The sequence below is a fragment of the Leuresthes tenuis genome, unplaced genomic scaffold (genome assembly GCF_036924035.1).
Source record: "Leuresthes tenuis unplaced genomic scaffold, fLeuTen1.0.hap1 SCAF_12, whole genome shotgun sequence".
Lineage (NCBI taxonomy): Eukaryota > Metazoa > Chordata > Actinopteri > Atheriniformes > Atherinopsidae > Leuresthes > Leuresthes tenuis.
The window spans coordinates 7,110,693-7,126,294 of NW_027325366.1; the positions used below are offsets into that span (position 1 = coordinate 7,110,693).

Sequence of the window (15,602 nt, forward strand, 5' to 3'; positions counted from 1 at the left end):
CCCATTTTAAACCCCTGGAGTCGGTGAGCCTGAAGTGGCTGTCACTCAACGTAGCATTTCTGTTTGTTGTGACATCAACAAAGGAAGTTGGGGAACTGAAAGCATCAGATCACAAGGAGCTTTTCAGGTTTCTGCCAAATGATGGGAAAGTAGTTCTGCTCACCAGAACCTTTCTCCCCCTAACCCTCACATCCATGGCTCTATCAGGTGACTGTGAAGAGATGTTCAGTCAGACAATGAAGCTGTGCCACTTGTTTTCTCTGCAGGCAGAGGGAAAGCAAGGGCTGTTCTGTCCTCATTATACACTGTTTAAAGCATTGCAATTGTAGATCAGGGCAAAATGAGCTCACAGTTTGAACTCACAGACTGTCCTACTGCATCACAGAGATTTTTCAGGTCTACAAAGATCTGGAAAAAATATTATTCAATTCATCTATCAGGTCAGTTAAATTCTCTGTATATGTGTAATATATAGCAGGTTTTAGGCAACTAAGGTTACAATGTAACCTACAGCTTCTGGACCTGTTCTGAAAACATAGAAGTCCCCAGAGCACTGAAAGTAAACCTGTTACTACTTACAATTGGAAAGGATTTAAGGATTTAACACAGGTCCTCTCACTAATGTCCACATAAGCATCTGTGTTTATGCTAAATGCCATAAGGTAGCCATTAAGTGATATATCAGTTATATTACTTAGGCTGAAATTGATCCATCGCTTTTCTTTTTATCTGTTGTTTGGTGATTGTGACAGTTTCAGTGTCAGTGAATGTGAGCGCAGTACAATCAAATATTAGCACGTCTACCCAATGTAGTTTTATATGGAACTGGTGTGTTTCTTATACCTTTAGTTAGTGTTAACATTTTTTTTGTTTTTTCCCATTGTGAAATAGATGTAAGTTTCCTGATTTTGACCTGAATGAAAATAAAAGAGATCATTTGTGTTTCCACAGCTGGACTGCGATGAGGATTCTCCCAACTTTGATGAGGATGGGCGAGACGAGTACAACGAGATCCATATGCTAGTGTAAATTTATAGTGGACCCTGGTGATAAGAACTTAATTTGTCAAAGCACACAAGCTTGGAAACCTCCGTGTCTCTGGGTAGCTGTGACGAGGGCAAAAGGAGCTACTGTAATGGTGTCTCATAATACCATGAAAGCTATCACTGGATAAGCACCTCTCACCTTTGTTTATTCCAGTTTTTTTTTAAATCATCATAGTGGTGGTGGTGGTGTTAAATTCCCTGAAGATGTTATTTTGTCAGAAGCCAGAAAATAGCTCAAAGTGCGTACCTGAAGTGGACAGTACAGATCTAGCAGAACACATAACTTGTAACATGAACACTTTTTATTCTTTAAACCCTTTTAATTCCTCCATGGGTTCTGGGCATAAGTGCAATGATGATGGTGACCTCTAGGACAACAGTGGGCTGGAAAGTTTAGGCTTTTTTTGGCATTGAACCAAGCCCACACACCCACACAAAAAAGAATACATTTCTTATTTTGTTTTTCAGGACAAGTGTTTTCATCAAACATTTTTTCAGACTATTTGGCCCTAACTTCAAAACCCTGAATACATTTCACTGCCTATAGTTTACCTTCCTTTTTCCTCTTTGCCACTGTCTTACCACTGCCTTTTACAATGATAGTTACAATGATATGTAAGCAAGAAGCCAAGTAACCCCCTTACTTTTAGCACAGACTTTTAGAAAATAACACTCAAAAGAGCTCCCAACACTAATATTTTTTTTATGTAGTTGTCTACTTGAAGCCAAAATTCCTCAAGACCATGCAATAGTGTTACTGGGATTTGTCAGGTATTTGACATCCTTCATACTGATCCGTTGATCATATTATTGTGACCTTGGCACACAAATATATATATATATATATATTTGTGTGTGTCTGTGTGTGTTAATTCAAAGCTTATAGCTAACATTCTCCTGACCTTTATTTTTCTAATTTGTTGTATCTATTTATTTTGTGATGTTTTGGACTTTTTGCCATGCAAGATTCTCACTGGTGTTAAGAATCTAAGTACCTTAAACTACTAAAAGAGTTAGTTTCAAATAAAAAAGGAACATAGGATAGGTTGACACATCTGAAACTGAAAAGATGTCATTATTCATCTGTTCTTATATCTTTTCTATAAGATATCTATTGGGAGGTGCATTTTTCACAGATGTCATCAGGGATTTAACACAGTTGACTGGAAAACCATAGGAACTACACAAACTCAAAGTACTGAAGTACTGAAAATTCTAGGGAGCAGTTGGATCCTAGCAGGATGTATGATTTTTTTACATTCAGGGCTATGAGCGTTGAATTACAATGTAACATCAGTGTTCATTACCAGGAGATTTTTCACCTCCCATATTTTTTAACCCATAAAGAGAATATTAATCAGCATAAGCTATCATTATCAGTGTTCAAGACCAGGAGATTTTTCACCTCCCATATTTTTGAACCCATAAAGAGAATATTAATCAGCATAAGCTTTCAGAAGCCACCTTTTTGCCACGCAGAAAAGCTTTCAGAAGAGAATTCAGACACTAATGAGGTTTTTAATATCAGAATTCATATTAAAAGAGCATTCTGTGTGTAATGACGATAAGAAGCTGAGGTGAAGAAGGTTATTAGAAGATTATATTATTCATGGGCCCTTAGAAGCTTTTTTTTCCCCATTTCTTTCCTCCTAGCAGTGTTTTAAACCTGGTGGGCAAAAATCAGATATCAGCAGATGGTCATGAAGATATAATAGTCTACTGCCCTCTTGACAGTATGTCTGTGGTGCAATATAGCTGTGTGAGCTCCTTGGTTTCTGATAACAATCTAGCAGAGTAGAGATGTCATAACTTCAAACCTAAATCAAAGACCATTTTTAGACAGAGGTATGACAAAGACTTAGCTTAGCTTAAGTAATGATTCTGCACTCTCAGTGTTACCAAATATTTAGTTTGGTTTCAAGTCATTATACATAGAAGTTCCACAGCAGATAGCATATGGAAGAGTCAGTAATGCTAAAGAGGTGTCTTCTTAATCACTTCCAAATGCAACAGAACACCCTAAAGTTGTTGTTTAATTTACTCATAAACTACTTTCGACTTTGACTGAAATAATTTGGCTGTTAGTCACCATAAGTTGCATTGCAATTATATTAGCACTGATGTAAAGTGATGCGTAATTTTGATCCCATCAGACAGAAACATGTGCAGCTCCCATTTCATTTACTGTTTTACCTGCCAACAAGGACGTTTTTCAGAGCATGGTGAAGTTCCTGGTTGTGATGATGGGAACTATGTGAAACTATGGTGCGGAGCCTGCTGAGGCTGACTGTGCCAAATAGCAGGCAGTCAAAGAAGGCTGAACATTCTGCTCTGCTTTTCTTTAGTGCTTCTGCAGCCTCACTCTTGTGGTATGCTAGCATGAGTCCTCAGACTTCTTGTTGTGTTAAAATAGCTGCTTTTTTACATCTATCATTAAGAATCTAAAGTACTTCCACAGACCACTCTCCACATGCCTGAGTGTTGTGACTATCCTCTCATGATAGCTTTTCTTGCTAGCGTTTGTTACTCTACCAGTTAAAAACAGGGCATGCAGTAGCTAATAGTAAATTTGGGGTTTGGGTGAGCTTTCAGTGAAATTGCGGTAAAATCAAAATTCCAACTGCAGCTTCACTTCTCAAAGCCAGGCCACTACAGCTGTGCTCACAGTCGGCATCTATACTGTCACCGATCAGACTTTTGAAACAAGTAATGTGTTCCAAATGCATCATATAAAGTGTCACATCTTCCCCCTTTTCAATAGCGTCTGCAGAGCGCTTAACTGGCAGGGTATTATAACTAAACAGGACCAACACACCAATTGTTCAAATAGATCACAAAAAATATAAGTCAAACTGTAAGGGCACTCTAGTCTCATCAAGACCTTTTATGGTCTTGTAAAATACACCTTAAGTCCAATAAAATCCTACTTTTAAAGTTACTATAATCTATGTATACTGATAACTAAAATGAGTGCATCTCATTTCACTTACTGTCCTACATTTCTGAATTCTGCCTTGGGGGAAAATGACCTTCGATCTGTCAATATTACTTCCCAGCCTTTTAGTTTGTTGACTTTTTTGTGTACATAGAGCAGTCAAAATTGACCAAGCACATGCAACGTAAAAATATATTACCCACAGTCCAGGCTTTTATGTTATACAATGGAGTGAAAAGGTCAAGTGAAGAAATTATGTGTTTACTGCAGCAAGGTGACGTAGAGGTGTAGCTGTAAATGAATCATGTTTTTCTCCCGGATTGTTCTCTTAAGGCCTCCACATGAAGCCCCACTTTGATGTGAAGCAAACACCTGCTGTAGTCTGTGTTCAATTCTGAAGCTCCCCTAGTTAATGAGTCACAGAATGTGCTTTACATTAGTCCTTTGCAGCAGTTTAGTTTAAAGTGACTTGCATTATTGATGGACCTTTTCAACCAAGTGTTTATGTTTCAGGTTTTACAAAGGCTGGAATGGCAAATTAAGGGTAAAGACCCTGAGACTTGCTCTTAAGAGTATTTGCTTCCACTATGTAGTATTTCTGAATGAAGGCCATGTGTTTTCACAAGTTCCATTTATTGAAGTTGATTCATTACAAAGTTATTAGGTAAATAGCTAAATCAAATACTGTCCCACAGTAACAACATTTAAAACAACCTAGACATTTAACTTAACAAAATTTTTTTATGATAATTACATATATACATATAACATTTTAAAAAGTGAACAGTTAGTCTTCCACTCAAGGGGCTCTCAAAGGCTGGACATCTACAAGTCTTTTTGAAGCCTTCAAGCCAGACATGTTTTGGCAAGAAGTCTGATACTGAAGTCCTCAAATTGTTTTGAATTACCCTTTGAACGAGTTTTTTTTTTCTCAAGACATCTCTGTGTATTCTCACAACTTGCTTTGATAAACATAGATAATCTGTCTGAAGACAAAGGGATACACCTGGAACAAGTTGCACAAAAAGAAAAAAGAAACACTCTTATTCAGTGCTTTTAATGCACTTTTGTGTAATGTGTGATCAAGACCAATATATAAGAATACACAAAAAGACTTTACTGAAATATTTGTATTACTTTTTTGCTTGGTACCTTGGCTGCATGTAAACACAACATATGACGAAGATTGGTCACTTCCTGCCTTGGATTTAGGCACATCACTGGGTCAAGGTTACAAAACTAAACTAAAGCAAAAATACACTCTTTTTGTGTAACATGACTCACCCTTGTGGATGTCATTTACATTCCACACTGGGCCACAAAATCATTATTAGCCTATGTCTGCCTTTCAAAATCATAACATGCCTTCATATTGCACTACGTAAAACTGTCACAAATGCATTAAGTTTTAGAAAATTACTCCATTTCAAGGCTCATAAAATGCTACATTCGTATGTTTTCCTTTGCAAATTGTTGTATGCTCACATCTAGCATTACAGGAAACTGTCACAAATGTGACTTTGCATTGATGACATGTTGATGGCAATACACAATAGGCTGCGATGCTAGAGAACCAAGTTCCAGTCAAGTATTTTTCTTGTGAGACCAATCTGCCTTGGAACAATGATTTGAGTAACTGTCAGGAAATGTTCTTCCTATTCAAAACTAACTGCAAATTAGTTTCTTAACCCATGTTAACTGGATTCACTACAGGAAGGTACTGTGTTGCATGTATGTTCGCTGCTGTCTGAGAATTCTGAAAAAGTCTGTTAGACTGGTCAACGCATCCACATGCTTTTGTTATGACAAGAATCCGTGTGTCTGAATAACCAAGACAGAACTGGCCGACATATTCTTAGCAAAACATCCCTCCTGTATTTACACGAGAGAAAAAGTTAAATTGTGGCTATCATTTGTAATAATGAAAGGTGTGGAGCTGCCACTCGGCACTGTCTGAGCGTTGGATGTTAAAATATCCGATATGAAAAGAAAAATACTAATTTTGACCCTAAAAGGTTCAGCCATGTCTGTATTCTGAGTTCACCACATTTTGTCACCTTAAACCTCCATTGTAGCAGGGCAGACCACCCACCCAAATCTGAGACTTAGCTCTGTTATTTTCTAATTCACCATCATCAGCCTGGGTAAAGACTCTTGGCAGCCTTGGACTTTTAGCATATGGAACAGTGTACTGGCTTCAACTATTATAGAGCTATAAATCAGATATGTGTGAAAAAGGATCAAATGTTCCAGGTAAGGTTGATCACTGATGTTTTCCTAAGTGCAACAAAATTAGTGTAAATAGTATCTTTTGAATACTATTAGAATGTCTTTAATTTTTTATGCGATTACACTCATACTAAAGCATTAGTTCCTCAGCAAGATTCAAATCTTAATTCTGGTCTTCAGTATAACATTTGCTGATCTCTTCAGTTGTAAAATTATTATTTTTCTTTTCAATTTTTCTTTGATGTAAATAGCCACCATTACTGTCTCTGATACAAAATATCTCTAATATAAAAAAGTTTTATTCCAGTATTTTTAGAACTATTTTCATCCAGAACTAATTTCAACAAACATGCCATACTCATTTGAGGACCTGATTTTCATAAAACATCAAATCTGTGGAACATAGGAAGAAACAAACCTCCTCAATATGTAATGGTTACAACAGTCACTGTTATAAATGTAGTTATAACTTCAAAGCTGAAAAAGAGAAACACAGGCGTCCGGCAATTTACCCTGCAGTTCTTGGGAAAACTGGTGTTTTGCTCTTTTTGGATTGCAAGATAATCAACATTGCCGTTCTTTACTATGCTGGGTGAGTAGAGTGCAGGTAGCTGATTACACTGTCTGCAAAAGTCATTATTGAAATCGTATTGAAATTCATAACATGGCTTGGTGGAGGCTTACATTGTTTAGTTTAGCAAACAACTCTTCATGTTTCATAATTCTCATGTAAAATATAATAGTTATAAATTATGAAATGCAATATATTTGCGTTTGTGATGCAGATTGACACTTTGGCCGTGTGAATATTTGAATAGCAGGTCCATATGACTGTAAAGATGTTTTCACAAATGTCAACAATTTTTTTTTTTTGTCTGAAATAAATATTTATTATGTGTAAAAAAAACAAAAGTTATTTTTTTCATCAACATAAAAACATTGTACCCCCCCCAAAAAAAATAAAACAACAAAAACACAACAACAGCAAAAAACAAACAAACAAATCAAGTGCCACTTGAATGGAGAACAGATTGCAGTACATCTTGGTTTGTATGTCCTTACTATTAATTCCATCGATAAGTTTCGTTGAAGATATATAACAAAATGATGAGAATGTGAAAAACATTTGGAGAAAAATATTCAGATATACCAAATTAAGTACATGTCTACAAGCTGATTTGCCAAATATTACTGTACACTGAACTACTGAGAAACAGAACTTAATATTCGAGGATAAAAACTGATGCTATAAACAAGAAGCTTGAGACAATTTGACAGGATTAGGGTTTTGAGAGTCTGAACATATTGATTTTTGTTTGAAAATTATGTCTTTAATTTCACAATAAGATTTATTTTCAACTGATAGGAATGTTCTGTACAATCCAAAACATTTTTTTTTTTTACTGATTGCATATAACAGTGAAGTGGCACTGCATATGTCACACTTACGTCTGTAACTGTTTATATGCAACCCCCATTACCAGAAATATTAGGAATTTTTATAAAAAGTAACAAAATTGACCGTCTAGCCTGAGAACACGTGTCTGCTGTCTTTCTGGCCATCTTAGATGAACTTGTGCACGGACAGCAGTTTATCATGCAGTGCTGCCTGAACATTCAAAGGTCGCACATATTCAAAGGTTGTTTCAGTCCTAGGTCTTTACGCATTGACATTTCCTCAAACTTCTTCAATCTTTTCACAATATTCTGCACTATAGATGTTAAAAGTTCTTTGTCATTTTGGATTTGGAAATATTTTCTTGACTCTGACCAAGTTTAGCCAAAGTCTTGAGCCACAACCTATCCTGCCTGGGAGATTTTTTTGCAAAACTCATTTTATATCTAATCATGGCACCATTACTGTCACCAATCAATCTGCTGCTGCTTGACTGGTATACCCTTTAAACTTCACTTTGCATCTTTCTTTGCTTCTCTCCCAACCTTTTTGTGAGCCGCTAGTATAAAATTATGGATTTCTTTTTCTAAATACAAGGAAGTTGAAATGATTTCCTCTATATTTTTGTCTAAAGTTAACAAAGAACAAATTTAAGTTTTTATTGCCTTAAAAATATATTCCAACTTTAAAGGTAAACTGTATTGGCTATAACATATTCTACAGGCTGCAGTATCAGATACTATATTGTGTCCTACAAAAATATTTCCCTCAGGGTGTTTGTAATTGTTCCTCAGGTGGCCATTTTTTACTTCCTCATTCTTTGTCCATGTACCCTGGTTTAGATAAGTATATCAAGCTGCCTGTATGACTTTATGAGGCCTTTTCATGCGTACCTTTCAAGCTTAGACTGCTGTTGCAGATGGTGTCATGACTCTGGGTTCAGCTGCCTCGGTCTCCTTGTGAATTACCAGGGAGGAACAACAACGGATTATTTGCATTTATTTTATTTGCGCCAACCGACATGATAAAAGGGTTTGTGATTTTATTTTTTTATTTTTTGGAGGGGGGGGTCAAAGCTGACCTGTCTGGCATGCATGGCACATGTCTGATAAGGGATATGTGAAAAGGGCCAGTGTTAATCGGTCCAATAGCCACGTCTACAGTAATGTCTATTTGTCCAAATGTATTGAGCTTCCCAATACAAAATCCACTAAATGCACATAAAGCGTACAAGCTTACTTAGTTAAAAAGAAAAAAATTTTGGATTACTTATGTAAAAATCATGTTTATAAGCATTTGCAGGGGTTACATGACATCTTAATTTCTTCACTGGATGCTGCAGGTAAGCTTGAGCACAATCTCTTTGGCTTAAAAGTTCCTCAATTTTCCTATATTATTTAGCATAATATTTAGCATGCCCAAAAAGGCACTCATGTGTTCCAGGTTGCGAGACGAACACACAGGAGAGGCAGGAACAATGTGGCGACGATAACTGGTGCAATTAACATGACCAGAGTGAAAAACGGAGGGTCGTGGACCTCTCCACAGAGTGGAAAGTACATTCGGTGGACCTCTAAGAAGAGTTCATCTACTAAAAACTTGGATCCATTACACCATGTCGAACTGGTGTAGTTTTCCACACACGTCTTCAGTTTGATGTAGATGCTGCAGAAGTAGAAAGCAAGACAGAAGGAAACGTTATGACATAAAAATGAATTTTAGCACTCAGAGATTTCAATAACTCTTTAAACTGTGTGGTGATTCTGAATTATTATATAGTAATGACACTGAACTCAACAACAATAATAGCCATGAGTTGTGTTTGCAAGTGTGCTCAAAATATTTCCAAATCGGTTCATATCATGGAGAAACACATGGAGTGGTGTCTTTAATTACATTTTTAAATGGATCAAACAAATGGTTCCTGAAAGCAATTCTGCATTGAAAGTGGACACTGTTTTTAATGCTTTCTATTTTAACATAATCACCAAATTAGATTTTTTTTCAATGTTTTTCAATAATTTTAAAAACAACTATTAAACCCCAGAGTCACAATACTGAGGACCCCTCACACTAATGAACACTTTTGAAAGATGGTGTAAATGTATCTAGTTTCTAACTAGACTGAAGTGAAAAATGACCTGGAATCCTGGGGGAAAAAAAATCTAATATCTTTTAAATCTGTGTCATAATAAAGTCCAACAGTAAGCTATCCAACAGCTCTGACACAGCGGCTCTTGGCGTCAAATGATCAGCATTTGCTTGGACTGCTATGAACTTTGTGAGCTTTGTCTTGTTTTACATAGAATAAAAAATGTGCTCCTCTACTGTCCCCATTCTGAGAAGCTGTGAGCTTAGTTCCACAATCAGAATTCCTCCCCGATTCCTCATTTTTAAATTTTTAGTAAAAATGCCTTGTCCAAAATGGTTCATGCCCTTTCCTAGCAATCACTGAGAAAACTTAAATTTGCAGTCATAGAGTAGCAATCAGTATCATTGTCTCATTGTCTCCACATGAGTTGTGAGCCACTGCTCTTTGGCTCTTTGATTACCAGGTCTTTGAGATTAAAAGACATCATTGCCATCACTCTGATACTCCTTATGTACACTCCTTATTTTCTTCCACATGATCTTCGGTTTAAGTCAGAATAATGGAAATAGTGCAAATCTAAATTCACAATTCTATGATGAAGTGGAATTAAGTAAACAAGATAAGCCTAAAACCTAACCTCATCCCTTACCCTGGAACATTAGAAATACGCCTACTAAATACATTTATCCTCAGACCAGCGACTAGCTAGCAAATTGTTCCGCTTTCATCATGGAAATACTTCATCATGTCATAATTTGCAGAGTTTGGGCTCTCTTTTGAAAAAAAAAAATGCAAACGAATAATAATAAAAACTGGAGTGACACGCTGTGAACTAATCTTGTGAAAAGCCAACACCGGTGCTGTGAGGTGTCAGGTTCAGTTCATGGAATAACTAGTTTGTGGATACACCAAAACACTGATGTCTCACATTTCCCTGCTGGCATAATCCCACTGTGCAGGGGTTTGTCTGCTGGATCCTCAGCAGCTACAACATCCCTGCCATGAGAGTGTAAGCAAGCTACAATGTTGATAATTCAGTCCACAGCTGAAATGTGACTAAAATGTATTTGGTGACATGGTGTGTGCATTTAGGGAGTTTGGTTAAATCAAACTCTGCTCTGTTTCAGCAGACACGATCCCAGAGTCTTAGAGGAGAGGGAAATGCTTACTTTCCTTTGATTTTCAGACGTACGTTACTTGATTAATGTTTTAATCATGTTTGGCTGCTTGGTTAAAAACACATTTGTTTGCAATGTGACAAACTCCAAACAAAAACAAACGTAAACAGATTTTAAATTTGCTACACTCAAACTTTATACGCTTTTCATCTGCCATTATGTTTTGGAAAACTAGTTCAAGCAGTTCAAGAACAATCTTTCTTCAGAGTTCCTGATATTATTACACTTTTTCTTGCATTCTTATTTGTTTTTTTTCAAATATTGCCCAAGACCCAAGGATATTTTAGTTGCTGATCTCACGACAGACACTTGAGTGGACACAGCACAAAGCTTGGCTCCATGAACGCACACCAAGGTGGACTCAAAACAGGAATAGAAAGCCTCAACAAGACCTTGCAAAAGTTTAGCTGTACAAAGAAGACAGCCTTCAGTCAGCAAATCTGTATTTAGATTTAAGTTGTTTAGATACAGAGATGTTGCTTTTGTTGCGGGAAACAAGTTATTCACAAGAACACCATCCCCACAATCTCCACAGTCAAGGATGATGACACGAATGTAATGTTTTGGGGGTGTTTTCCATTCAGTGGGTCAGGCACCCCTCCCAAAGTTAAAGGCAATTTGACAAAAGAGGATAACATGAAGAGTCTAGTGAAAAACAGCAGGTTGTCTATAGAAAAACTTCCTTCCAAAGAGACAATGATCCAAAACACACAGACAGAGCTGTCAAAAAATGGTTAAAAGAGAACAATATCAGCATTATTGAGCGGCCTGGTCAGAGGCCCATTCAAAATTTAAGGGGGAAGTGGAGACCAGAGTGATGGCAACAAAGACTTCCAAAGTCAAAGTCTTGTAGGAGAAGAGGGGGCCCAAGATCCAGTGAAGACATTAAAAAAGCTTGTTAAATCTGTTTGATAGCTGTGATGGCAAATAAAGGCTTTGCCACTGATTACTGAGAGAATATGTAAAAGCTGATCATAAATCTAAACTTAGCATGGAAATTGTCTGAGCTTAACCATATGTGATTTAAAGTCAGCTGTCTTTAAAAGAAAGGAAAAAGGGATGCATTCCCACTTTACAAACTTTAACCAGTAAAAACTGTAAAAAGACCCCAGCCAGAAGAATCTAACTTTAGTGACTCCAAGCTTGTAAGTGGAGAAATCTCTCTCTGATGGTTTGTTGTAGCTTACATTTCACCATAAGTATTACACTGCTGTATTTACAGGTTGAAGAGGCAACCATGGCCACACTAAAGCACCATAAATCTCACAACCAGTTGTCACAGATTTTAGTATGGAAAACATCCACTGAGACTCAGCTGAGCCTGACAGCTGGAAGCCTGATCAACAAGCTGGGCTACTTGTGATGATAGATACTCCACCCTACATTTGAGACCTCAGCCCCAAACCATGTTGAGAGTGAAATATGGACGATTACAGCCATAATTAAAATCTAATGCAGTCCACTGTAGGTAGCTTGGCAAAAGTTTAAGTCTCCACAAACAACTCCTGTCTGGAAATATGAGCCCAGGAGCAACAGTCTGGCACATTTTCATTAAAATATGACTAATTAGCTGAAACTTTGACCAGGACCAAATGTAGCCAGAAGACAGGAAAGTATCTGACTTTCCCATGACTCAAAGTTATATATCTTTACTGAAAAGGCAATAAAAAAAGTGTGTAATATTCCACTTTATCCGGCCTTCCTGTGTTTTCACTCACTGGAATCTGCCTTGCTGAGCTCATGCAACACATGCATACCAAGGCGAGAACAGTAAATTTGCAAAAAGATTATAAAAGCTGCCATATATTTACCTTCTGACATTAGGCCATGGGCACTTTTCCTGATAGCCACTTGTCTCCATGCTCTTGTTGAAATCTGACAGGCAGTTTTTAACATGAAAACCAAAGCTCATCTGGTCACATGGTAGAACTACAAATTCGGAAGCTATTCCTGGAGAAAACAACACTTCACAGCATAGAAGAGAGTTAGTAGTAGGCCAGGTAAACACAAAATAAAGACAAATGCCAGTTTAATCTCAGTTAATCACTGCAGGAAATTTTAATTTGACCTTCTGCTTAAAAAATGATTTAGACTTTCGTTTCTCAATGCAGACAGTGAGGCTGAGCAGAAATTGCCTTGCTGATTTAACCATAAAAAATTATTTTAATAAAAAAGGACAAAACGTGTTACATCAACATGAAAGTAGCATACAGCAGATTGTAATTCAACAAGTGTGTGCCTTGAAGTTGATATGAAAGCTAAGAAAATGCTTTCCTGTGCACTGCTATGTCATCTATCCACTAAGTAATTTTGTTTTTTTTTAACGTTGGTACACTCGCTACAGTATGGCTATTATATCTCTTCCCATTGTCAGTCGTAGTGCCTTTACCCTCAGTGTTCTGGAAGATTCAAGGTTTTCAGGATCAGTCAAATAACTACCAATACCTCACATTGGACAAGTTACATACAAGCTACATCAAGGGATGCTAGCTTGTATGTATGTCATGCTGTAGTAGTTAGAGGCTTGTCCCTGAGTAGGGAGGGATTTCATTGTAGTCCCCAGAGGACTGACGATAAACATGCTACTACTAGCAGTGAGAAAGGAATTGACTGGCTTATTTTCGCTGGTGAACCCACTATTGAAGTAAAAAAATGATTGCATAGTCATTGAAGGACTGAATAATTATGAAACATTTTACTGAAGTATGTCTAAGTATAATCCAGGGCTGGATCACCTAACTCCACCCACATCCAATTTGACAGGTTAAGGTTGGTGTTAGTGACCATAGTTTCTGCAGTAACATGATAAATCGCTAAGATATGAGCAGAGATGGATGGTTCAGCTTCTTCTGCACTGTACAACTTAAGGATCCAAAAATGTGTATAAAACCTGATATGTCCTAACTTAATTTGTTATCATCTTAGAAGTACTAACTACCTTTGTCAGACATTTCTCAGTGGTATATTACATACCATATCACATCTTTTATTTTATATAAATAACTGATGTGAGAGACATCTTAATATTCCTTGACTAGTGTAGAAAACTGGTGTTCTTGATACATTTTCATTGAAACTCTCTTTTGAGGCTTATGATGACTATATACATGAGTGTAATGAAATTCTGGCTCACCTGTCCAAGTAAAGATAAATGCTGGCAAGAGGGCAGTTGATACCATCTGTTGAAAGAAGGACGACATTAGGAGAAATTAAATTTTTATCTGCCCCAGTTGTGTCAGACCAGCTGCTGCAACTAGAATGAAAGTTAAATGAGGAACCTCTCTTATACTGTACGTGCACACTGAACCATATGAGTTTTCACCAACTGATTTGTGGCCATGCCACCAGCTTGTGGTATTTGACATGTCCAGGTTAACATCCAAACTGGGAAAATCAGTTTTCTCTAATTCCATCCCCACACTTGAGTTATATTATGTAAGACAACATTTTCATTAAATACATGAACAAATCAAAAAGACAATTCACAATCTCTCTGTACCCCAAATGTTTTGCTGTTGGAATATACATGACGGAGAAAAAAAAAGACCCATGTTTCTTACTGGAATGAAATCTCCAAATATTTAAAAGATAATAAGTATTTATGTCTTCTATATCTTCCAAAGCAGGATTTTCCAACTTTTAGCTGAAGTCAAGCCACACTCTTTGAAATAAAAAAATTGAAAAGAAAAGAAAAGCATGGATGATGTCCATCTGCTTCCTGTACATTCCAACAAACTAACAAATATATCTCATGGGAGGCAAACACTGAGAACAGATGTTACAGAGGAATGTGAGAAGGGGCAATTTAATTTATTTACAATTTTTTTAAAAACCTGCACTCATGAATTGTCTGTGCTTATATGAAAAAAAGAAACACTATCAGTGATTAAAATTTCAAAATTGCTCTGTTGGTGGCAGGTCAAACTAGTTTTAAGAACACCATAACTATCCATCTAATTAGAATTAGCTACTGAACACAAACCATGCATCAGTCATAAATCAGTTATAAAGTAAAAACCTGGAGATGATAAATATAAAATGTCCTAAAAGCACAAACCTCAATATTTCTGTCCATTTGTTGCTGTAATTTTCTTCCTCTTGCAGATCCTTGGTAAAAATAGAACATTTGCTGAAAATGTCTGTTTCTAAACCAGCCAGATGTCAGATGCACAACTGGTAACACCAAAGCCTCTCTGATGTTATGGTTTGGTTTCTTATCGGAGCGAATTGGATTGTGCAACAGCAAAGGACAGTCTGCTTCCTTTCCCAGGCTGAGCCTGGCTGTTTCCAAAGGCAAGTTTAACTCACAATGCCCCAGAGATACTTGAACTATGGCCTAAGCGTTACATGGGATGTCAGTGCTTATGTTTTATCAAGACCTTTTTTCCCATGCAGTCAAAATTCTGGGGGGAGATGGGAAAGTAGACTATATTGTAATGACAGCAGACTTTCAAATAGAAAGACAAATATTCACAATCAGAGGCAATTTAGGGCTGTCAACTCACTTGAGGCTTGAAAAAAGTTGTACAATTGTCTTGTTGAACGACAGCACTATATTTTTCCCCATTTCTTATAAAAGTTCATTTCAGTTCACACAGGTGAAGGCTTTTAAAGTAGAAATGGATTTTTTTATATTTCTGTCTTGAATTAAGCATGGTCTTTTAATTAACATAATTCCTTCTTTTCAAGATTAGATATTATAGTTTACCGCTCTCCCTCACACTCA

General features: G+C 36.9%; 2 protein-coding genes across 2 annotated transcripts in view; one reads left to right on the forward strand and one right to left on the reverse strand.

Annotated features, from left to right (window-relative positions):
• slc4a3 (solute carrier family 4 member 3) overlaps positions 1–7,110 on the forward strand; it is a 68,445-nt gene extending 61,335 nt beyond the window's left edge. The window contains exon 23 of the mRNA XM_072397908.1: positions 952–7,110. Coding sequence (XP_072254009.1) covers positions 952–1,029 — 78 coding nt within the window. The 3' untranslated portion in view covers positions 1,030–7,110. The remainder of the gene's footprint in view (positions 1–951) is intronic.
• LOC140320116 (receptor activity-modifying protein 1) lies at positions 7,092–15,156 on the reverse strand. Its single transcript, XM_072397912.1, has 4 exons — positions 14,934–15,156; positions 14,010–14,055; positions 12,688–12,841; positions 7,092–9,271 (listed from the first exon to the last, which is right to left on the reverse strand). The coding sequence occupies exons 1-4, from the start codon at positions 15,000–15,002 to the stop codon at positions 9,037–9,039; spliced, it is 504 nt and encodes a 167-aa protein (XP_072254013.1). The 5' UTR covers positions 15,003–15,156; the 3' UTR covers positions 7,092–9,036.
• Positions 15,157–15,602: the final 446 nt, after the last annotated feature.

Bases quoted from the DNA above. Each gene is read 5' to 3' on its own strand.
- LOC140320116 (XM_072397912.1), bottom strand. From the start codon at position 15,002: ATGTTCTATTTTTACCAAGGATCTGCAAGAGGAAGAAAATTACAGCAA. The intron at 12,842-14,009 runs GTGAGCCAGAAT...TATGCTGTGAAG, and splicing joins ATTTATCTTTACTTGGACAG to TGTTGTTTTCTCCAGGAATA. The intron at 9,272-12,687 runs GTAAATATATGG...CTACTTCTGCAG, and splicing joins CCATGGCCTAATGTCAGAAG to CATCTACATCAAACTGAAGA.